The 23,423-nt window shown below is 47.7% G+C and overlaps 1 protein-coding gene across 2 annotated transcripts in view; it reads right to left on the reverse strand.

Annotated features, from left to right (window-relative positions):
* RAD54B (RAD54 homolog B) overlaps positions 1-23,423 on the reverse strand; it is a 177,161-nt gene that overhangs the window by 29,142 nt on the left and 124,596 nt on the right. For both annotated transcript variants that reach the window (XM_063924112.1, XM_063924111.1), the window contains exons 4-9: positions 23,176-23,373; positions 16,329-16,601; positions 10,026-10,188; positions 8,856-9,081; positions 7,755-7,962; positions 1,046-1,185 (exon numbers count right to left, since the gene is read on the reverse strand). In XM_063924112.1, the coding sequence (XP_063780182.1) occupies positions 1,046-1,185; positions 7,755-7,962; positions 8,856-9,081; positions 10,026-10,188; positions 16,329-16,601; positions 23,176-23,373 (1,208 nt within the window). The remainder of the gene's footprint in view (positions 1-1,045; positions 1,186-7,754; positions 7,963-8,855; positions 9,082-10,025; positions 10,189-16,328; positions 16,602-23,175; positions 23,374-23,423) is intronic.

Below are 23,423 nucleotides of genomic sequence, written 5' to 3' on the forward strand. Positions count from 1 at the left end.
GTTGGAAAGCGACACTGAGCATACTCCATGCTTATGTTCCGTAAGGGAGGCTTCAAATCCCTAACCAAGATGGCCACCAGCCTTACTGCTGAGCATGGGCGGCACCATCTTGTCACTCTGTTAGAGCGCCACAGTGGTAGATGGATTTCCTCCACTTAGCTCCAGAGACCTTGTGATTGACGCTGTTGCATCCTGACAGAACTTACCGCTAACATACTGCACGCTACCCTGATACAGTCACAGGCTGGTGCCCGGTATGCTCCGCTCTTCTCATGAGTCCAGCTAACCTGATACAGTCACAGGCTGGTGCCCGGTATGCTCCGCTCTTCTCATGAGTCCAGCTACCCTGGTACAGTCACAGGTTGGTGCCCGGTATGCTCCGCTCTTCTCATGAGTCCAGCTACCCTGATACAGTCACAGGCTGGTACCCGGTATGCTCCGCTCCACTCCTGATTCCCAGTACCCTGGTACAGTCACAGGCTGGTGCCCGATATGCTCTGCTCCACTCATGAGTCTGTCTAAGCATAACTGTGAGTACAGCGGTACACGTCAAGTTACTGCTGAGTAAACAACCCCACTGATTAAGAACTGGGCTGTTTGTGGATTCAGGGAATCCGCTGGTGTGTACTTACACTCTGCCATACCAGCGCCACCTGTGTACACAAATTCCAACAGGCTTTACCAATGTGCACAGTCCTTTCATGCTTTATTCCCACCTCTGTCCCTGTAAATGTTAATACAGATGGGGAATATTTCTTCTCTATGCTCCAAAGTTACTCTTAAATATTGGTTCTGCATCTTTGTCTTGTTCTTATGCTTTAAGTACTACAATGACTGTACAGTCTACACACTCAACATGACAGCAGAACAGTCATCGGTACGTGCTGGCACGCAATTCCTGGGTGCTGTTTGGCTCACTGTAACTATGTATTATGAGAAACAGCACATGTTATAGCTTTGCTGGGAGCATGTAAATATCTCATATTTGGATAAGAGTTCCAGTGCATGTTATTTATGGAGTGACCCTATTTTCCTGTACACTTACTTTAGTTGCTGTAGGCTCTCGGGATCGAATTATAGGCTCTTCATATATTTTCTTGTATGAGGACGATGAGCCAAGTATTCCTGGATTTACAAAATCAATCAATGCATGGAACTCCTGAAGGTCATTCTGTACCGGAGTGCCTTGGAGAAAGCAGAATAAATGTGAAGCAGGTAAGTCACCGCTGGGCCACCGGGACGATATATCCATATTTTAACATTTCATCACCGTCTACATGGTGACTGTAGATATAGTCAACGTCAACTTTATGATCATGTTGCCATTTTCACATTCATCATGATTGTCAACATTAAGTCGTATTTCATACCCATCCCCCTTCACCTATTTGGGTACACCTAGGGGTATATTTACTGAAGGTAGATTTTCCACACATATTTACTAAAGGACCATTTTTGATATTCATTTTTAAATGTTAGTAAATGTGTGTTTTAGCACCTGAAACAAACAACTATTTAAATCGATTTCCATCAATATAAATTGGGAGAAAAAAAAAATGGTGAAAGTAAAACATTAGTAAATCTATCCCCTTTTGCTTATCTGGACAGCCAATCAGGGTATTTAGCCTCAGTAGAACATAATTTCTCTTTGGAGTAGCCGTCTACCTTTTCTACTCCTTTAGGTTCTGAAATGTGTGACGTGTACATTTATTTATATTTTCTTCAATAAAGAAAACATATTGACACAAAAATATTTGGCAAAATGAATTTACCTTGGCAGCGAGATCACCCTACCTGTTAAAGGACGCACATGTATGATAAAATAAATAAAAAATACAAAGCAGGTAAGTGATTATCTGGACCAGACAAAATAGGATTTTAATTACCAACCGGTAAATCCGTTTCTCGTAGTCCGTAGAGGATGCTAGGGTCCACATTAGTACAATGGGGTATAGACGGGTCCACCAGGAGCCATTGGCACTTTAAGAGTTTGAGAGTGTGGGCTGGCTCCTCCCTCTATGCCCCTCCTAGCAGACTCAGTCTAGAAACTTTGCCCGAGGAGACGGACATCTTCGAGAGAAGGATTTTACACAGATAGTGGCGAGATTCACACCAGCTCACATACAAGGCAAACCAAGCTAACTAGCTTGAAACATCATCAACAGCTGAACATCATTACTTACCAAGTAACAAAACAGTACTTAACCTAGACTAAGCAGTACTGAACTAAATAACCACTGCAGGATCACGAAGCGCTGGGCGGGCGCCCAGCATCCTCTACGGACTACGAGAAAAAGGATTTACCGGTAGGTAATTAAAGTCCTATTTTCTCTTACGTCCTAGAGGATGTTGGGGTCCACATCAGTACCATGGGGATGTTCCAAAGCTCCCAGAACAGGAGGGAGAGCGCAGAGGCTCCTGCAGAACCAATTGACCAAACTTAAGGTCCTCAGAGGCCAAAGTATCGAACTTGTAGAACTTTGCAAACGTGTTCGACCCCAACCAAGTAGCTGCTCGGCAGAGTTGTAAGGCAGAGTTGTTAGGCCAAGACACCACGGGCAGCCGCCCAGGAAGAACCCACCTTACGAGTAGAGTGGGCCTTAACAGACGTAGGACACGGCAAGCCTGCCGTAGAATACGCATCCTGGATACTGAACCTGATCCAGCGAGAGATTGTCTGCTTAGAAGTAGGACACCCAATTTTCTTGGGATCATACAGGACAAACAGAGAGTCTGATTTTCTGTGACGAGCAGTCCTCCTCACATAGATTTTCTAGAGCCCTTACAACATCTAAGGACTTTGATGAAATTGAGGAGTCAGTTGCAACTGGCACAACAATAGGTTGGTTGATGAAATGCCGACACAACCTTCGGAAGAAACTGCTAACGTGTCCAAAGCTCAGCTCTGTCTTCATGGAAGATCAAGTATGGGCTTTTTACATGACAAAGCCCCCAACTCTGAGACACGTCTAGCAGAAGCTAAGGCCAACAAAGTGACAGTCTTCCACGTGAGAAACTTGACCTCAACCTCCTGTAGAGGCTTAAACCAGTCCGACTGGAGGAACTGCAACACCACGCTAAGATCCCAAGGTGCCGTAGGCGGTACAAAGGGAGGTTGGATGTGCAGAACTCCCTTCAAAAAAGTCTGAACCTCAGGGAGGGCAGCCAACTGTTTCTGGAAGAAAATGGATAGGGCCGAAATTTGGACCTTTATGGATCCTAACCTCAGGCACATATCCACACCTGTTTGCAGGAAGAGGAGAAAATGTCCCAGTTGAAACTCCACCACAGGAAACTTCTTGGACTCACTCCAAGATACATACTTTTTCCAAATACGATGGTAATGTTTAGACGTTACTCCTTTCCAAGCCTGTATGAGGGTAGGAATAACCTTCTTCGGAATGCCCTTCCAAGCTAGTATCTGGCGTTCAACCTCCATGCCGTCAAACGTAGCCACGGTAAGTCTTGATAGGCGAACGCCCCCTGCTGCAGCAGGTCCTCCCGAAGAGGAAGAGGCCTCAGTTCTTCTAGCAGTAGATCCAGAAGATCCGCGTACCAAGCCCTTCTTGGCCAGACCGGAGCAATGAGGATTCCCTGAACTCTTGTTCTCCTTATGAGTTTGATAACTCTCGGAATGAGTGGAAGTGGAGGAAACACATACACCGACTGGAACACCCACGGAGTCACTAGGGCGTCCACTGCCACTGCTTGCGGGTCCCTCGACCTGGAACAATACCGCCGAAGCTTCTTGTTGAGACGACAGGCCATCATGTCGATTTGGGGTACGCCCCAAAGATCTGTGACCTCCTTGAACACCTCCGGATGGAGACCCCACTCACCTGGATGGAGATCGTGTCTGCTGAGGAAGTCTGCTTTCCAGTTGTCTACTCCCGGAATGAAGATTGCTGACAGCGCCAACGCGTGTTTTTCTGCCCAGAGTATGATTCTTGTCACCTCTGACATTGCAGCTCTGCTCTTCGTTCCGCCCTGTCGGTTTATGTAAGCCACTGTCGTTACATTGTCCGACTGCACTTGAATGGCATGATTTCTCAGAAGATGGGCCGCTTGGAGGAGACCGTTGTAGACGGCTCTTAGTTCCAGAACGTTTATCGGCAGGCCGACTTCCAGACTTGACCACCTTCCTTGGAAAGTTTCCCCTTGAGTGACTGCGCCCCAGCCCCGGAGACTTGCATCCGTGGTTAGAAGGATCCAGTCCTGAATCCCGAAACTGCAGCCCTCCAGAAGGTGAGGTAACTGCAGCCACCAGAGGAGTGAAATCCTGGCCTTTGGCGACAGACGTATTCTCTGGTGCATGTGTAGATGGGATCCCGACCACTTGTCCAGGAGATCTAGTTGGAAGGACCGAGCGTGAAACCTCCCGTACTGCAGAGCCTCATAAGAGGCCACCATCTTTCCCAGAAGTCGAATGCACTGATGAACAGACACCCGGGCTGGCTTCAGAACATCCCGGACCATTGTTTGTATCACCAGCGCTTTTTCCTCTGGAAGAAACACCCTCTGCACTTCCATGTCAAGGATCATTCCCACAAAGGACAACCTCCTGGTTAGTTCCAAATGTGGTTTTGGAAGAGTCAGGATCCAACCGTGTTCATTGAGCAGGTTGGTCGTGAGAAGAATGGACTGTAACAGCTTCTCCTTGGACGATGCCTTTAACAGCAGATCGTCCAGATATGGAATTATGTTCACCCCCTGTCTGCGGAGGAGAACCATCATTTCCGCCATCACCTTGGTGAATACTCTTGGTGCTATGGAGAGACCAAATGGCAGGGCCTGGAACTGGTAGTGACAGTCCAACAGTGCGAATCGGAGATAAGCTTGATGCGGCGGCCAAATCGGAATGTGGAGGTACGCATCCTTGATATCCAGGGATACCAGGAATTCCCCCTCTTCCAGACCTGATATCACAGCCCTTAGAGACTCCATTTTGAACTTGAACTCCTTCAGAAAGGGATTTAGCGATTTTAGGTTCAGAATGGGCCTGACCGAACCATCCGGTTTCGGTACCACGAAAAGGTTCGAATAGTAACCTTTGTTTTGCACGAGGAGGGACCGGTATAATAACCTGTACCTCTACCAACTTCTGGACGGCTGCCTGCAGGACAGTCCTGTCTGCCAGCGAAGCTGGCAAGCCTGATTTGAAGAATCGGTGAGGAGGGAGATCTTGAAATTCCAGCCTGTACCCCTGGAACACAATATCTTGTACCCAAGGATCCAGGCCAGACAACACCCAGACATGACAAAAAAGCCTGAGTCTAGCTCCCACCGGCCCCACCTCCGGGACGTGTAGTCCACCGTCATGCGGAGGACTTCGGTGTACCTGAAGCAGGTTTCTTTTCCTGGGAACCCGCAGCAGCAGGTTTCTTGGATTTTGGCCGACCTCCCCTAAAGAAGGTGTTGGACGGTCTGGCCTTTCGTGGCTTGGCAGCCCGAAAGGGCTGTGATGCAGTTGAAGAAAAGAGTTTCTTCGTAGCAGGTGCAGCTGAGGGAAGATAGGGTGACTTACCCGCTGTAGCCGTGGAGATCCACGCATCTAACGCTTCCCCAAAGAGAGCCTGACCTGTGTAGGGTAGGGTCTCCACACTTCTCTTGGATTCCGCGTCGGCAGACCACTGTCGCAGCCACAGTCCTCGACGAGCTGAGACAGACATGGAAGAAATTCCTGCAGCAATGGAACCCAGGTCTTTCATGGATTCTACCAGAAATCCTGCCGAATCCTGAATGTTACGCAAAAACAATTCAACATCAGATTTATCCATAGTATCCAAATCTTCAAGTAATGTGCCTGACCACTTTACTATAGCTTTGGCAATCAAAGCACTGGCAATAGATGGACGTACTACAGCCCCTGAACATGTACATGGATTTGAGCGTATTATCAATTTTACTATCAGCCGGCTCTTTCAAGGCGGTGGGTCCTGAAACAGGTAAAACCACCTTTTTTGAGAGTCTGGATACCGACACGTCAATAATGGGCGGGTTTTCCCATTTTTTCCTATCCTCCACAGGGAAAGGAATTGCCACCTGGACCCTTTTAGGAATCTGGAATCTTTTCTCAGGGTTTTCCCAAGCTTTTTCAAAAATAGCATTTAATTCTTTTGACGCAGGGAAGGTTAGCGAGGCTTTCTTATTTTCAGTGAAGTAAGCCTCCTCAACCTGCTCCGGTGTTGCATCAGTAATATTCAACACATCCCTAATGGCCTCTATCAACTGCACTCCTTTTGCAAGAGATGCTGCCCCCCTCAACACCTCCCCATCACCGTTCGCAGTGTCAGAATCAGTATCCGTGTTGTCTTGCATAATCTGTGCAAGAGCACATTTTTGGTAACATACAGCGGGGGGCCCTGAGGTAACAGAACTGGGCCAGACTGCCATAGAGTTCTGTAAAGCCTGAGTTGCAGATTCATTCTGTGCAACCCTATTAGAAATCCGAGAAATCATAGATTTGATAGAGGATAACCACTCAGGATCCATCGCTGGTGTCTGTGCTAAAACAGTGCAATCCTGATTACATGGAATGAGATCATCCTGAGAGGACATATCCTCTGCAGCATATGGCACAGAGTCCCTGGACATAGCTTAATGGAGATCACAGACACTCCACACAGACACACACACACACACACACACACACACACACACACACACACAGGGGAGGACAGACAGAGTTTCACCCCCAAGAATGGCAAGAGAGACACAGAGATTGGAGCCAACCCACACACAGCGCTTTTTAGGTAAAGGGAGACCCCCAACCAGCGCTGACTGTGCACCTTAATAGGGTACACAGCCTTTACACAGCCTCCCCCGCCGCCTTTCTACAACCCCCTGGTACCGTGATAGATAGCTGGAGTTGTTCTGGAGGGACTTGCTCTTCACTGACAGCGTTGTGCAGGCAGGAAAATGGCGCTGCACGCTGCTGGGTCTGCTCTGAGGAGAAGCTCCTCCCCCAAAATGGCGCTGTCTTCCCGCTGTTCACAAGATTATACTGGCCTGAGGAATTATGCTGGCAACGATCCAGGGACCCTGACAGGCTGGAAGGTCAGTGTAGGCGCTGGCTCAGGGCGCCCCTCACAGCGCCGCACAATGTACCGCTGAGCCCCGGAGCGCAGCTAGTACTGCGCACCATACCCTGTTGCCGCAATCTTCACACCAGCCCCCCACTTGCTAGGGGGGTCGGTGTCTCACTCGCCACCAATCTTCTGGCTCTGTTAGGGGGTGGCGGCATGCTGCTGTGGTGAGCGATCCCCTGTGGCGGGGAACGAATGATCCCCTCAGGAGCTCAGTGTTCTGTCAGCGGAGATAGTGGCTCAGACCCCGCAGGGCGGACACTACTCCCCCCCTTAGTCCCACGATGCAGGGAGGCTGTTGCCAGCAGCCTCCCTGTAAAACAAACTCTAAAAAAAACCTTTTTCTAAAGAAGCTCTGTAGAGCTCCCCTAGCTGTGACCGGCTCCTCTGGGCACATTTTCTAAACTGAGTCTGGTAGGAGGGGCATAGAGGGAGGAGCCAGCCAACACTCTCAAACTCTTAAAGTGCCAATGGCTCTTGGTGGACCCGTCTATACCCCCATGGTACTAATGTGGACCCCAGCATCCTCTAGGACGTAAGAGAAATATAGAATTTGACGTCAGATAAGAACCATTTGACCCATTTAGTGTGCAGTTATAAGTCATGTCAGTGTGAATATCGCTATGAATAGAAGTAAAAGACATTCTAGTGCAATAAGCAGTCGCTTACCTGATAGGATAATTTTTTTGCTGCACGACAAACTGCTGAGCGCAGAAGTCGTTTTTATAGAACTGTTCTTTAGACGGTGACCCTCGTCGCAGATGATGAGATCAAAAGCCAGGCTTTGTATTTGTTCCAAAGAGCGTAGTAACATCTCATAGCTGATAATGAGTACTGAATACAGGGGAGAGTTGATGAACTCTTCCACTTTGTGATCCTAGGCACAAACACGCCAGATAGAGAGCAGTTTAGTTTTCCTTCTTTTTGTCAAGATAAAGGTTAAAGTTGCACATTCAAAATGGACAAGCCAAAGTGGCTCAACATGGGGAAGAGGAGGAATTAAGGCTTCCCAAACCACCAACAGTATCTGATCTCATAGGGCACCTAGGCGGCCAATAAAATACACAACCCAACACATGACAGGAGAATGTCTAAAGTCAATCCACATGACAACAGGGTAATTATATAAAGAATCTTTCTGCCAGCACTTTTACTTTGTTGGTTAATGTTGTCTAAGTCTCAGGTGTGAAGTTCTTGAGATTTCTCAACAGTCATTATCACTCATGACTATCGGAGAAGTATGGAATATCTGTTATATACTTTAAGGACAATAGGAATTATGGGATTAGGTGGGAATAGATGTGGTGGGTCTAGTGCAGGGATGGGGAACCTTTGGCCCTCCAGCTGTTGTTCAACTACACATACCAGCATGCCTTGCAATAGTTTTAGCACGGCCAAATAGCAAAACTGTAGCAGGGCATGCTGGGATGTATAGTTCAACAACAGCTGGAGGGCCAAAGGTTCCCCACCCCTGGTCTAGTGGGATCTAAGGAACACTGATGACCTCTGTGCTAGTGATGATGAAGTCTAACCGCCACGGTGCTTGTGTGGAGGGTGAGTAGAAGCAGGTAAATGGTTTATAATAATCACATTTGTGTTTCAGTGTTTTATTCCACTGATCGGGCTCCTTCATGGCATGAAGCGGATTCCTTAAACTTTTGGATAAAATAAAAAAACTTCTAAAAGTATACTGTAACACACTGCTGAATGATACAAATCTGTGATATCTGTGATATGAATTGCACTTGAAACTAAGGCTGCATCAGTTACCTGATCCACTGCAAAGACTCGCATTCGCTCTGTTCCCAACCACTTCTGGAACTCTTTTCTCCAGTTCTTCACCAAGCTCCCTGGAGTGACAATCAGAGCTCTCTTTAAGAGGGACTTGCCTCCATATGGACCTTGACGAAGAAGAGTCCAGATCAGAGAGATGCACTGAAGAGTTTTACCTAAACCCATCTCATCAGCGAGGATGGCTCCAAACTGACCATTTACCCTGTGTGCAAAGAAGGTAATGATTAATAGGGCAAACATGGCCATATGCACGGCTCTAGAGAAGTGAAGCATTCTGGAAGACATTTTCCTATAACAAACTATGTAGATTGGGAAATCAAATTTTTAGACTACAGTGTGTCAGACATTGGGTCTGACACACTGCAGGAGAGCAGAGGCAGCGGCTTAGATGGTAATTGCTGGATGCTGTAGGCACAATACGCACTGCAAAGATACAGAGGTCTATTCAATTGATGTTGGATCCTTTCCGACAGAAAGGATCCGACATTTCAGTATTCAATTTGCGGACAAATCTGACAGGTAATCTCCATTTCCGACAATGCCATTTCGACTTTTTTATAAAGTCGGATTGACATTGTCGGAAATGGGGCAAAAATCTGTCAGATTTGGGCCGTTATTAAGCCAAAACACGTGGTTCCGTGGTTAATCCGCTGAGCCACGTGTTTTCCGACTAGTCGAAATTTCTGACTTGTTGGAAAAACGGCAATTTGATTGAATAGGTCATATCTGTATTTGACCTTAAAATGTTGGAAACTGAAGTTTTTCCGACAAGTCGGGAATTCCGACTTGAATTGAATAGACCCCATAGGAGTAATGGGAGAGGATGGACCTCAGTGACTGGATGACATACTAGGCAAGGTAACATTGCAATCAGGCTGAGGAGAAACAGGACTTAAGTGGAACTGATTCAATGACATTGCACAGGTAGTGGGCTGAAATAACTTGGTACACTGACAATGGCTGTAATGAGCTGTACAGAGAGCAGAAATGGATCAGCTGGGCATTGACTATAATATGATATGTGTAGCTTATTAAAATCACTGTCAGATCCTGTGATTCTGCCGTGTCTGGAACATGAGGACCAACACAGCTGTATTCTTGTGGATGACACTACAAACTGCCAGGTGACACGTAGCCGAGTCTTACCTCATTCCCATTATACATTCATACAGAAACAAGATTCCATCTTTCTGATGGGGTCTTAGATGAACAGACACGTATGGATCCACTACAACGTCTACTATAGGTAAGCCAGGCTTATTGAACAACTGCTGGTGATGAATGGATGGTCTGGGCATCACTATGGAGTCTTAAAAAAGATAAAAATAAGAATTTACTTACCGATAATTCTATTTCTCGTAGTCCGTAGTGGATGCTGGGGACTCCGTCAGGACCATGGGGAATAGCGGCTCCGCAGGAGACAGGGCACAAAAGTAAAAGCTTTAGGATCAGGTGGTGTGCACTGGCTCCTCCCCCTATGACCCTCCTCCAAGCCTCAGTTAGGATACTGTGCCCGGACGAGCGTACACAATAAGGAAGGATTTTGAATCCCGGGTAAGACTCATACCAGCCACACCAATCACACCGTACAACCTGTGATCTGAACCCAGTTAACAGCATGATAACAGCGGAGCCTCTGAAAAGATGGCTCACAACAATAATAACCCGATTTTTGTAACAACAACTATGTACAAGTATTGCAGACAATCCGCACTTGGGATGGGCGCCCAGCATCCACTACGGACTACGAGAAATAGAATTATCGGTAAGTAAATTCTTATTTTCTCTGACGTCCTAAGTGGATGCTGGGGACTCGGTCAGGACCATGGGGATTATACCAAAGCTCCCAAACGGGCGGGAGAGTGCGGATGACTCTGCAGCACCGAAAGAGAGAACTCCAGGTCCTCCTCAGCCAGGGTGTGCCCCTGACCAAGTAGCAGCTCGGCAAAGTTGTAAAGCCGAGACCCCTCGGGCAGCCGCCCAAGATGAGCCCACCTTCCTTGTGGAATGGGCATTTACATATTTTGGCTGTGGCAGGCCTGCCACAGAATGTGCAAGCTGAATTGTACTACACATCCAACTAGCAATCGTCTGCTTAGAAGCAAGAGCACCCAGTTTTTTGGGTGCCTACAGGATAACAGCAAGTCAGTTTTCCTGACTCCAGCCGTCCTGGAACCTATATTTTCAGGGCCCTGACAACATCCAGCAACTTGGAGTCCTCCAAGTCCCTAGTAGCCCCAGGTACCACAATAAGCTGGTGCAGGTGAAACGCTGACACCACCTTAGGGAGAAACTGGGGACGAGTCCGCAGCTCTGCCCTGTCCGAATGGACAATCAGATATGGGCTTTGTGAGACAAAGCCGCCAATTCAGACACTCGCCTGGCCGAGGCCAGGGCCAACAGCATGGTCACTTTCCATGTGAGATATTTCAAATCCACAGATTTGAGCGGTTTAAACCAATGTGATTTGAGGAATCCCAGAACTACGTTGAGATCCCACAGTGCCACTGGAGGCACAAAAGGGGGTTGTATATGCAGTACTCCCTTGACAAACTTCTGGACTTCAGGAACTGAAGCCAATCTTTTCTGGAAGAAAATTGACAGGGCCGAAATTTGAACCCTAATGGACCCCAATTTGAGGCCCATAGACACTCCTGTTTGCAGGAAATGCAGGAATCGACCGAGTTGAAAATTCTTCGTGGGGCCTTCCTGGCCTCACACCACGCAACATATTTTCGCCACATGTGGTGATAATGTTGTGCGGTCACCTCCTTCCTGGCTTTGACCAGGGTAGGAATGACCTCTTCCGGAATGCCTTTTTCCCTTAGGATCCGGCGTTCCACCGCCATGCCGTCAAACGCAGCCGCGGTAAGTCTTGGAACAGACATGGTACTTGCTGAAGCAAGTCCCTTCTTAGCGGCAGAGGCCATGAGTCCTCTGTGAGCATTTTTTGAAGTTCCGGGTACCAAGTCCTTCTTGGCCAATCCGGAGCCACGAGTATAGTTCTTACTCCTCTACGTCTTATAATTCTCAGTACCTTGGGTATGAGAAGCAGAGGAGGGAACACATACACCGACTGGTACACCCACGGTGTTACCAGAACGTCCACAGCTATTGCCTGAGGGTCTCTTGACCTGGCGCAATACCTGTCCAGTTTTTTGTTCAGGCGGGACGCCATCATGTCCACCTTTGGTCTTTCCCCAACGGTTCACAATCATGTGGAAGACTTCCCGATGAAGTCCCCACTCTCCCGGGTGGAGGTCGTGCCTGCTGAGGAAGTCTGCTTCCCAGTTGTCCACTCCCGGAATGAACACTGCTGACAGTGTTATCACATGATTTTCCGCCCAGCGAAGAATCCTTGCAGTTTCTGCCATTGCCCTCCTGCTTCTTGTGCCGCCCTGTCTGTTTACGTGGGCGACTGCCGTGATGTTGTCCCACTGGATCAATACCGGCTGACCTTGAAGCAGAGGTCTTGCTAAGCTTAGAGCATTGTAAATTGCCCTTAGCTCCAGTATATTTATGTGGAGAGAAGTCTCCAGACTATATCACACTCCCTGGAAATTTTTTCCCTGTGTGACTGCTCCCCAGCCTCTCAGGCTGGCATCCGTGGTCACCAGGACCCAGTCCTGAATGCCGAATCTGCGGCCTTTTAATAGAGGAGCACTCTGCAGCCACCGCAGAAGAAACACCCTTGTCCTTGGAGACAGGGTTATCCGCTGATGCATCTGAAGATGCGATCCGGACCTTTTTTCCAGCAGATCCCACTGAAAAGTTCTTGCGTGAAATCTGCCGAATGGAAACGCTTCGTAAGAAGCCACCATTTTTCCCAGGACCCTTGTGCAATGATGCACTGACACTTTTCCTGGTTTTAGGAGGTTCCTGACTAGCTCGGATAACTCCCTGGCTTTCTTCTCCGGGAGAAACACCCTTTTCTGGACTGTGTCCAGAATCATCCCTAGGAACAGCAGACGTGTCGTCGGAAACAGCTGCGATTTTGGAATATTTAGAATCCACCCGTGCTGTCGTAGAACTACTTGAGATAGTGCTACTCCGACCTCCAACTGTTCTCTGGACCTTGCCCTTATCAGGAGATCGTCCATTTTCTTTGAAGAAGAATCATCATTTCGGTCATTACCTTGGTAAAGACCCGGGGTGCCGTGGACAATCCAAACGGCAGCGTCTGAAACTGATAGTGACAGTTCTGTACCACGAACCTGAGGTACCCTTGGTGAGAAGGGCAAATTGGGACATGGAGGTAAGCATCCCTGATGTCCAGGGACACCATATAGTCCCCTTCTTCCTGGTTCGCTATCACTGCTCTGAGTGACTCCATCTTGATTTGAACCTTTGTATGTAAGTGTTCAAATATTTCAGATTTAGAATAGGTCTCACCGAGCCGTCTGGCTTCAGTACCACAATATAGTGTGGAATAATACCCCTTTCCTTGTTGTAGGAGGGGTACTTTGATTATCACCTGCTGGGAATACAGCTTGTGAATTGTTTCCAATACTGCCTCCCTGTCGGAGGGAGACGTTGGTAAAGCAGACTTCAGGAACCTGCGAGGGGGAGACGTCTCGAATTTCCAATCTGTACCCCTGGGATACTACTTGTAGGCTCCAGGGGTCCACTTGCGAGTGAGCCCACTGCGTGCTGAAACTCTTGAGACGACCCCCCACCGCACCTGAGTCCGCTTGTACGGCCCCAGCATCATGCTGAGGACTTGGTAGAAGCGGTGGAGGGCTTCTGTTCCTGGGAATGGGCTGCCTGCTGCAGTCTTCTTCCCTTTCCTCTATCCCTGGGCAGATATGACTGGCCTTTTGCCCGCTTGCCCTTATGGGGACGAAAGGACTGAGGCTGAAAAGACGGTGTCTTTTTCTGCTGAGATGTGACTTGGGGTAAAAAAGGTGGATTTTCCAGCTGTTGCCGTGGCCACCAGGTCCGATGGACCGACCCCAAATAACTCCTCCCCTTTATACGGCAATACTTCCATGTGCCGTTTGGAATTTGCATCACCTGACCACTGTCGTGTCCATAAACATCTTCTGGCAGATATGGACATCGCACTTACTCTTGATGCCAGAGTGCAAATATCCCTCTGTGCATCTCGCATATATAGAAATGCATCCTTTAAATGCTCTATAGTCAATAAAATACTGTCCCTGTCAAGGGTATCAATATTTTCAGTCAGGGAATCCGACCAAGCCACCCCAGCGCTGCACATCCAGGCTGAGGCGATCGCTGGTCGCAGTATAACACCAGTATGTGTGTATATACTTTTTAGGATATTTTCCAGCCTCCTATCAGCTGGCTCCTTGAGGGCGGCCGTATCTGGAGACGGTAACGCCACTTGTGATAAGCGTGTGAGCGCCTTCATTTAATTTATCTGATTCAGGAAAAACTACAGGTAGTTTTTTCACACCCCACATAATACCCTTTTTTGTGGTACTTGTAGTATCAGAAATATGTAACACCTCCTTCATTGCCCTTAACATGTAACATGTGGCCCTAAAGGAAAATACGTTTGTTTCTTCACCGTCGACACTGGAGTCAGTGTCCGTGTCGACCGACTGAGGTAAATGGGCGTTTTAAAGCCCCTGACGGTGTTTGAGACGCCTGGACAGGTACTAATTTGTTTGCCGGCCGTCTCATGTCGTCAACCGACCTTGCAGCGTGTTGACATTATCACGTAATTCCCTAAATAAGCCATCCATTCCGGTGTCGACTCCCTAGAGAGTGACATCACCATTACAGGCAATTGCTCCGCCTCCTCACCAACATCGTCCTCATACATGTCGACACACACGTACCGACACACAGCACACACACAGGGAATGCTCTGATAGAGGACAGGACCCCACTAGCCCTTTGGGGAGACAGAGGGAGAGTTTGCCAGCACACACCAAAACGCTATAATTATACAGGGACAACCTTTATATAAGTGTTTTCCCTTATAGCATCTTAATATATAATCATATCGCCAAATAAGTGCCCCCCCTCTCTGTTTTAACCCTGTTTCTGTAGTGCAGTGCAGGGGAGAGCCTGGGAGCCTTCCCTCCAGCAGTTCTGTGAGGGAAAATGGCGCTGTGTGCTGAGGAGAATAGGCCCCGCCCCCTTTTCGGCGGGCTTCTTCTCCCGTTTTTCTGACAACCTGGCAGGGGTTAAATACATCCATATAGCCCCAGAGGCTATATGTGATGTATTTTTAGCCAGTATAGGTACTTTCATTGCTGCCCAGGGCGCCCCCCCCAGCGCCCTGCACCCTCAGTGACCGTTGGTGTGAAGTGTGCTGAGAGCAATGGCGCACAGCTGCAGTGCTGTGCGCTACCTCATGAAGACTGAGAAGTCTTCAGCCGCCGATTTCTGGACCTCTTCTCTCTTCAGCATCTGCAAGGGGGTCGGCGGCGCGGCTCCGGTGACCCATCCAGGCTGTACCTGTGATCGTCCCTCTGGAGCTAGTGTCCAGTAGCCTAAGAAGCCAATCCATCCTGCACGCAGGTGAGTTCACTTCTTCTCCCCTAAGTCCCTCGTTGCAGTGAGCCTGTTGCCAGCAGGACTCACTGAAAATAAAAAACCTAATAAAACTTTTACTCTAAGCAGCTCTTTAGGAGAGCCACCTAGATTGCACCCTTCTCGGCCGGGCACAAAAACCTAACTGAGGCTTGGAGGAGGGTCATAGGGGGAGGAGCCAGTGCACACCACCTGATCCTAAAGCTTTTACTTTTGTGCCCTGTCTCCTGCGGAGCCGCTATTCCCCATGGTCCTGACGGAGTCCCCAGCATCCACTTAGGACGTCAGAGAAATACATAGTAATATTGTATCAACATGAAAAATATCACAATAATTCTTTACATGTAAAGGTTAACTGTCTTTTACAAAAGAATATTTTATTTATTCTCAGTACCATCCCTAGTCAAGTATTCTTGCTGATATCGCTAGTATATTTAAATAATCATGTATGTCACCTATAATTCAGACAGGTATGTAAATGGCTGTGAAAATGTAGCCTACCTTTATAAGACATTGGGGCAGATGTATTAAGCCAGGAGTCGGCATAAGAAGTGATAAAACAGTGATAAGTGCAAGGTGATGAACACAACAGCCAATCAGCTCCCAACTGTTAATTTACATATTGGAGCTGATTGGCTGGCGTGTTTATCACCTTGCATTTATCACTAGTTTATCACTTCCTTATGCCTTCTCCAGGTTAATACATCTGCCCCATTGTGACTTGGTCCAAAGATCTGTATAAAGTCTCACTATAATTCTCGAAGAAAGTAATCAAACACAGCTGCCACAAATATTATCAGGAAGTTAAGTGTACAATGGCAAATGAACACATTATTTTATAAAGTTTGAGACAATCATTGGAAAAATAGAAAAAGCCATTTAACATGACATTAAGCTGAGAATAAGCTGTAATTGTAAATAAGAGGTTTAAGAAATTGGTACTTGGTAGTGTGGGGTCATGCCGCGGTTTGCAGATCTGAAGCTCTCTTGATAGGGTTTCTTTGTTGCTGACATTTTTAAATGGATTGCTGAATGGTTTCAGGTGGATGAAATCTGAATCTGTCTGGTTGGGAGCCATTCCTGCAGTGTGGAAGCATCTGCCGCTGTTGTAATCCTCTGCCAAGATTGTACCCATCACTTCAATCTCTTTCCCACCAATCATCAAAGTGTGGCCTTCTTCCAAGTTCTCCAGATCCTTCAGCTTATATCCAGAGCCTGTTAGGAACACCTATTCATTATATATTGTATATTACCTTATTAAACCTGCTGCAAGAATCACTGATTATAAAGCAAGATACAGAATAGAAAAGTTTTGGCAAGATTGTGATTTTAATTGTGACTTGTGCTAAGTGAAGAGTAAAAAATCTCCTGGGTTTATGAAGACTATAATTTTCCAACAAAAATCTTCTGTATACTACTGTAGATATCTTCACCAATTCAAAAGAGCACAAGATAAGTGTAGTTAGTACACAGGGGAAAACACAGTCAACAGCTGTGCCTGATTGAATAATATGACTAGTGTACAGAAGACCAACATGGGATCCAGAAAATGGGAAAATAGGATTTTAATTACCTATCGGTAAATTCTTTTCTCGTAGTCCGTAGAGGATGCTGGGGTCCACATTAGTACCGTGGGGTATAGACGGGTCCACTAGGAGCCACTGGCACTTTAAGAGTTTGAGAGTGTGGGCTGGCTCCTCCCTCTATGCCCCTCCTACCAGACTTAGTCTAGAAACTGTGCCCGAGGAGACAGACAACTTCGAGAGAAGGATTTTACACAGATAGTGGCAAGATTCACACCAGCTCACACATACAAGGCAAAACAAGCTTACTAGCTTGAAACATCAGCAACGGCTTAACAATAGTAACAAAACAGTACTAAACCAAGAACTTAAGCAGTACTGAACAAAGTAACCACTGCAGGTTCATGAAGCGCTGTGCGGGCGCCCAGCATCCTCTACGGACTACGAGAAAAGGATTTACCTGTAGGTAATTAATATCCTATTTTCTCTTACGTCCTAGAGGATGCTGGGGACCACATTAGTACCATGGGGATGTTCCAAAGCTCCCAGAATGGGAGGGAGAGCGCAGAGGCTTCTGCAGAACTGATTGACCAAACTGAAGGTCCTCAGAGGCCAGGGTATCGAACCTGTAGAACTTTGCAAACGTGTTCGACCCAGACCAAGTAGCCGCTCGGCAAAGCTGTAAAGCCAAGACACCCCAGGCAGCCACCCAGGAAGAACCACCCACCTTACGAGTAGAGTGGGCCTTAACAGACGTAGGACACGGCAATCCTGCCGTAGAATACGCATGCTGGATAGTGAACCTGATCCAGCGAGAGATCGTCTGCTTAGAAGCAGGACACCCAAGATTCTTGGGATCATACAGGACAAACAGAGAGTCCGATTTTCAGTGACGAGCAGTCCTCTTCACATAGATTTTCAGAGCCCTTACAACATCCAAGGACTTTGATGAAATTGAGTCAGTAGCCACTGGCACCACAATAGGCTGGTTGATCTGAAATGCCGACACAACTTTCGGAAGAAACTGCTGACGTGTCAGGAGCTCAGCTCTATCTTCATGGAAGATCAAGTAGGGGCTCTTACAAGACAAGGCCCCCAACTCTGACACACGTCTAGCAGAAGCTAAGGCCAACAAAGTGACAGCCTTCCACGTGAGAAATTTGACCTCAACCTCCGGTAGAGATTCGAACCAATCCGATTGGAGGAACTGTAACACCAAGTTAAGATCCCAGGGCGCCGTAGGCGGCACAAAGGGAGGCTGGATGTGCAGAACCACTTTCAGAAAAGTCTGAACCTCCGGGAGGGAAGCCAACTGTTTCTGGAAGAAAATGGATAGGGCCGAAACCTGGACCTTTACAGATCCCAACCTCAGGCCCATATCCACACCTGCTTGCAGGAAGAGGAGAAAACGTCCCAGTTGAAACTCCACCGTAGGAAACTTCTTGGACTCACACCAAGATACATATTTTTTCCAAATACGATGATAATGTTTAGACGTTACTCCTTTCCTAGCCTTTTTCATACCAAGCCCTTCTTGGCCAGTCTGGAACAATGAGGATCGCTTGAACTCTTGTTCTCCTTATGAGCTTTAGAACTCTTGGAATGAGTGGAAGTGGAGGAAACACATACACCGACTGGAACACCCACGGAGTCACTAGGGCGTCCACCGCCACGGCCTGTGGGTCCCTCGACCTGGAACAATACCGCCGAAGCTTCTTGTTGAGACGAGAGGCCATCATGTCTATTTGAGGTACACCCCAAAGGTCTGTTACCTCCCTGAACATCTCCGGATGGAGTCCCCACTCTCCTGGATGGAGATCGTGTCTGCTGAGGAAGTCCGCTTCCCAGTTGTCTACTCCCGGAATGAAGATTGCTGACAGCGCCAACGCGTGTTTTTCTGTCCAGAGGATTATTCTTGTCACCTCTGACACTGCAGCTCTGCTCTTCGTTCCGCCCTGTCGGTTTATGTAAGCTACTGCCGTACATTGTCCGACTGCACTTGAATGGCCCGATCTCGCAGAAGATGGGCCGCTTGGAGAAGACCGTTGTAGACGGCTCTTAGTTCATGAATGTTTATTGGTAGGCTGGATTCCAGACTTGATCACCTTCCTTGGAAGGTTCCCCTTGAGTGACTGCCCCCCAGCCCCGGAGACTTGCATCCGTGGTAGAAGGATCCAGTCCTGAATCCCGTACCTGCGGGCCTCCAGAAGGGGAGGTAATTGTAGCCACCAGAGGAGTGAAATCCTGGCCTTTGGCGACAGACGTATTCCCTGGCGCATGTGTAGATGAGATCCCGACAACTTGTCCAGGAGATCCAGTTGGAAGGGCAGAGCATGAAACCTCCCATACTGCAGAGCCTCGTAAGAGGCCACCATCTTCCCCAGAAGGCAAATGCACTGATGAACCAAAACCCGGGCTGACTTCAGGACATCCCGGAATTGTATCACCAGCGCTTTCTCCTCCGGAAGGAACACCCTCCGCACTTCTGTGTCGAGGATCATCCCCAGAAAAGACAACCTCCTGGTCGGTTCCAAATGTGATTTTGGAAGATTCAGGATCCAACCGTGTTCTCTGAGTAGATGAGTCATGAGAACAATGGACCGTAACAGCTTCTCACTGGACGATGCCTTTATCAGCAGATCGTCCAGAAACACGATTATATTCACCCCTTGTCTGCAGAGGAGAACCATTATCTCCGCCATCACCTTGGTGAACACCCTCGGTGCTGTGGAGAGGCCGAATGGTAGGCCCTGGAACTGAAAATGACAGTCCAACAGTGCGAATCGGAGAAAAGCCTGATGCGGCGGCCAAATCGGAATGTGGAGGTACGCATCCTTGTTATCCAGGGATACCAGGAATTCCCCCCCACCTCCAGACCTGAGATCACCACCCTCAGAGACTCCATTTTGAATTTTAACTCCCTCAGAAAGGGGTTTAGTGATTTCAAGTTCAAAATGGGCCTGACCGAACCATCCGGTTTCGGTACCACGAAAAGGTTTGAATAGTAACCTTTGTTCTGCAAATGAGGCGGAACTGGTACAATGGCCTGTGACTCCACCAACTTTTGGATGTCTTCCTGTAGGATAGCCCTGTCTGCCAGCAAAGCTGGCAAGCCTGATTTCAAGAATCGGGGAGGCGGGACATCTTGAAACTCCAGACTGTACCCCTGGGACACAATATCCTGCACCCAGGGATCCAGGCCGGACGACACCCAGACGTGGCTGAAATGCGTGAGCCTCGCCCCCACTGGCCCCACCTCCAGGCCGCACAGTCCACCGTCCTGCGGAGGACTTTGACGTACCTGAAGCAGGCTTCTGTTCCTGGGAACCCGCAGTTGCAAGTTTCTTGGATTTTGGCCGACCTCCCCTAAAGAAGGTGTTAGACGGCTTGGCCTTTCTTGTTTTAGTAGCCCGAAAGGACTGTGAAGCAGCCGAAGAAAAAGTTTTCTTCATAGTAGGCACAGCTGAGGGAAGAAATGGTGACTTACTCATGGTAGCCGTGGAAATCCACGCATCCAATGCTTCCCCAAAGAGAGCCTGACCTGTGTAGGGTAGGTTCTCCACACCTCTCCTGGATTCCGCGTCGGCAGACCACTGGCGCAGCCAAAGTCCTCTACGAGCTGAGACAGACATGGAAGATATCCCTGCAGCCATCGAACCCAGGTCTTTCATGGATTCCACCATAGATCCTGCAGAATCCTGAATGTTACGTAAAAACAAATCAACGTCACTTTTATCCATTGTATCCAAATCTTCAAGTAACATGCCTGACCACTTTACTATAGCTTTGGAAATCCATGCACAGGCAATAGTAGGACATAGTATCGCCCCTGAAGCCGTGTATATAGATTTGAGCGTAGTGTCAACTTCGCGATTAGCCGGTTCTTTTAACGCGGTAGATCCTGGAACAGGTAAAACCACATTTTTTGGAGAGTCTGGATACAGACGCGTCAACTATGGGTGGGTTTTCCAATTTTTTCCTATCCTTCACAGGGAAAGGAAAAGCAACCAGCACCTTTCTAGGGATCTGATTTTTTTCTCTGGGTTTTCCCAGGACTCCTCAAATATAGCATTTAATTCCTTAGACGCAGGGAAGGTTAGCGAGGCTTTCTTATTGTCAGTGAAGTAAGCCTCCTCAACCTGCTCCGGTGTTGTATCAGCAATATTCAACACATCTCTAATGGCCTCTATCCTCAACTGCACCCCTTTTGCAAGAGATGCCACCCCCAGCAGCACATCCCCATCACCGTCTGCAGTGTCAGAATCGGTATCTGTGTCATCTTGCATAATCTGTGCAAGAGCACGTTTTTGGGAGCGTACATCAGGGGGCCCTGAGGTGACAGAACTGGACCAGACTGCTATAGAGTTCTGTAAAACCTGAGTTGCAGACTCATTTTGTGCAACTCTAGTAGAAATCTGAGAAATCATACTTTTAAGAGAGGCTAACCACTCAGGCTCCCTTGCAGGGACCTGTGCTAACAAACTGCAATCCTGATTACATGGAATGTGATCATCCTGAGAGGAATTATCCTCTGCAGCATATGACACAGAGTCCCTGGACATAGCTTAATGGAGAGCACAAACACTCCACACACACACACACAGGGAAGGGCAGACAGAGTTTCCCCCCTAAGAATGCCAAGAGAGACACAGAGATTGGAGCCAACCCACACACTGCGCTTCAAGATAGGGAAACTCCTACCCAGCGCTGTGTACCTTAATAGGTTGCACAGTACAGCTATACAGCCTCCCCCCCTTCTACAACCCCCTGGTACCGTATAAGATAGCTGGAGTTGATATGGAGAGACAGCTCTCACTGACAGCGCTTCTGCAGGCAGGAAAATGGCGCTGAATGCTGCTGGGTCCGCTGAGAAGCTCCGCCCCCTTTCATGGCGCTGCTTCCCACTCTTCTGTAGATTATACTGGCCTGAGGAAAAGTGCCGGCAGCGATCCTGGGACCCTGACAGCGCCGCATTATGTACCGCTGAGCCCCGGAGCGCAGTTAGTACTGTGCTCCATACCCTGTTGCCGCCATCTTCACACCGGCTCCCCACTTGCCAGGGGGGCCGGTGACTAACTCGCCACTGATCTTCTGGCTCTGTAAGTGGGTGGCGGCATGCTGCTGGGGTGAGCGATCCCCTGTGGCTGCAAACGTACGATCCCCTCAGGAGCTCAGTGTCCTGTCAGCGGAGATAGTGGCTCAGACCCCGCAGGGCGGACACTACTCCCCCCCTTAGTCCCTCGAAGTAGGGAGGCTGTTGCCAGCAGCCTCCCTGTGCCTAAACTCTATTCAAAATAATAAAACTAAAAACTCCTATGGAGCTCCCCTAGCTGTGACCGGCTCCTCCAGGCACATTTTCTAAAACTGAGTCTGGTAGGAGGGGCATAGAGGGAGGAGCCAGCCCACACTCTTAAAAGTGCCAGAGGCTCCTAGTGGACCCATCTATACCCCATGGTACTAATGTGGACCCCAGCATCCTCTAGGACGTAAGAGAAAATGAGAAGGAGAAGAAGAAGAGGTTCAGATTTCAAAGTTCTCCTTACTCACTAAAGTTTTATCTGAGTAGGAATGGGATGTTCATCGCAAAAGATATCAACACCTGAATAACTTGTCTCAGACAGGCAAAGCCGGAAGAAAAGAAAAGAAAATGAGCCACAACGTAAAAAAAAAAAAAAAAGGTAATAAAAAAATTATCTGACAATTATACCTCCGCCCATTAAAAACGTTTTTTTTTTTCACGGATTAATAGATTTTGGTTGAGATCTACTTTGGCGTGTAAGCACAGTCTATCAATGCTAATCATTTACAATTCTATGTATGCTCAGTAAAATTAATAATCATATGTTGCTCTTCTCAAAGAACATTATTGCCATATGTCTATGGGTTATCTCATTGCATTGCATCATAAATCTTCATTATAACGTCTTAATGGTTTATGGAGCTGGGAGGTATAAAGAGTATCTCTTACTTGTGGAGAAAAATAAAAAAAACACACCCTTGCAGAGATTTTTTTTTTCTACCATTACATGGTATTTCCAAGTGAGCATGTAGTCAGATGACATTGTGGCCACTGGGTGGCGCTGTGATTCTATTGTCTTCACACTTACTCCTGTATTTAATAATAAATATGTCCCGCTGTTACTTTTTGGAATGCTGGCAAATAAAGGTCTCAGGCGTATATTTACAAACCGTATAGTGAGTGGAAGAAAGCATCTAAATTTTAACATTTGTATTAAAAAACATTAAGCTACCAAAATTGACCCTACCTCTTCCTATATCTTTGCCTTCCATGTCCTTTAATGTCACAGATCTCCCTCTGGCAATGAGGACAGCATCACCTTCCCATTTCTTGTGCTTCTTCTTAGACGCCTTACACCAAACCACACTGAAATACATCACGGGGGCACTTTCTCCTTCCTCCTCATTTCTAGGCTGTGTATCCTGATTTATTACATGCAAAGGAGCTGCAAAACACGTACACATTATTCAGTTATTACATTACCCTATACAAGAG

Source organism: Pseudophryne corroboree, chromosome 5 (assembly GCF_028390025.1).
Source record: "Pseudophryne corroboree isolate aPseCor3 chromosome 5, aPseCor3.hap2, whole genome shotgun sequence".
In the NCBI taxonomy this organism is placed as follows: Eukaryota; Metazoa; Chordata; class Amphibia; order Anura; family Myobatrachidae; genus Pseudophryne; species Pseudophryne corroboree.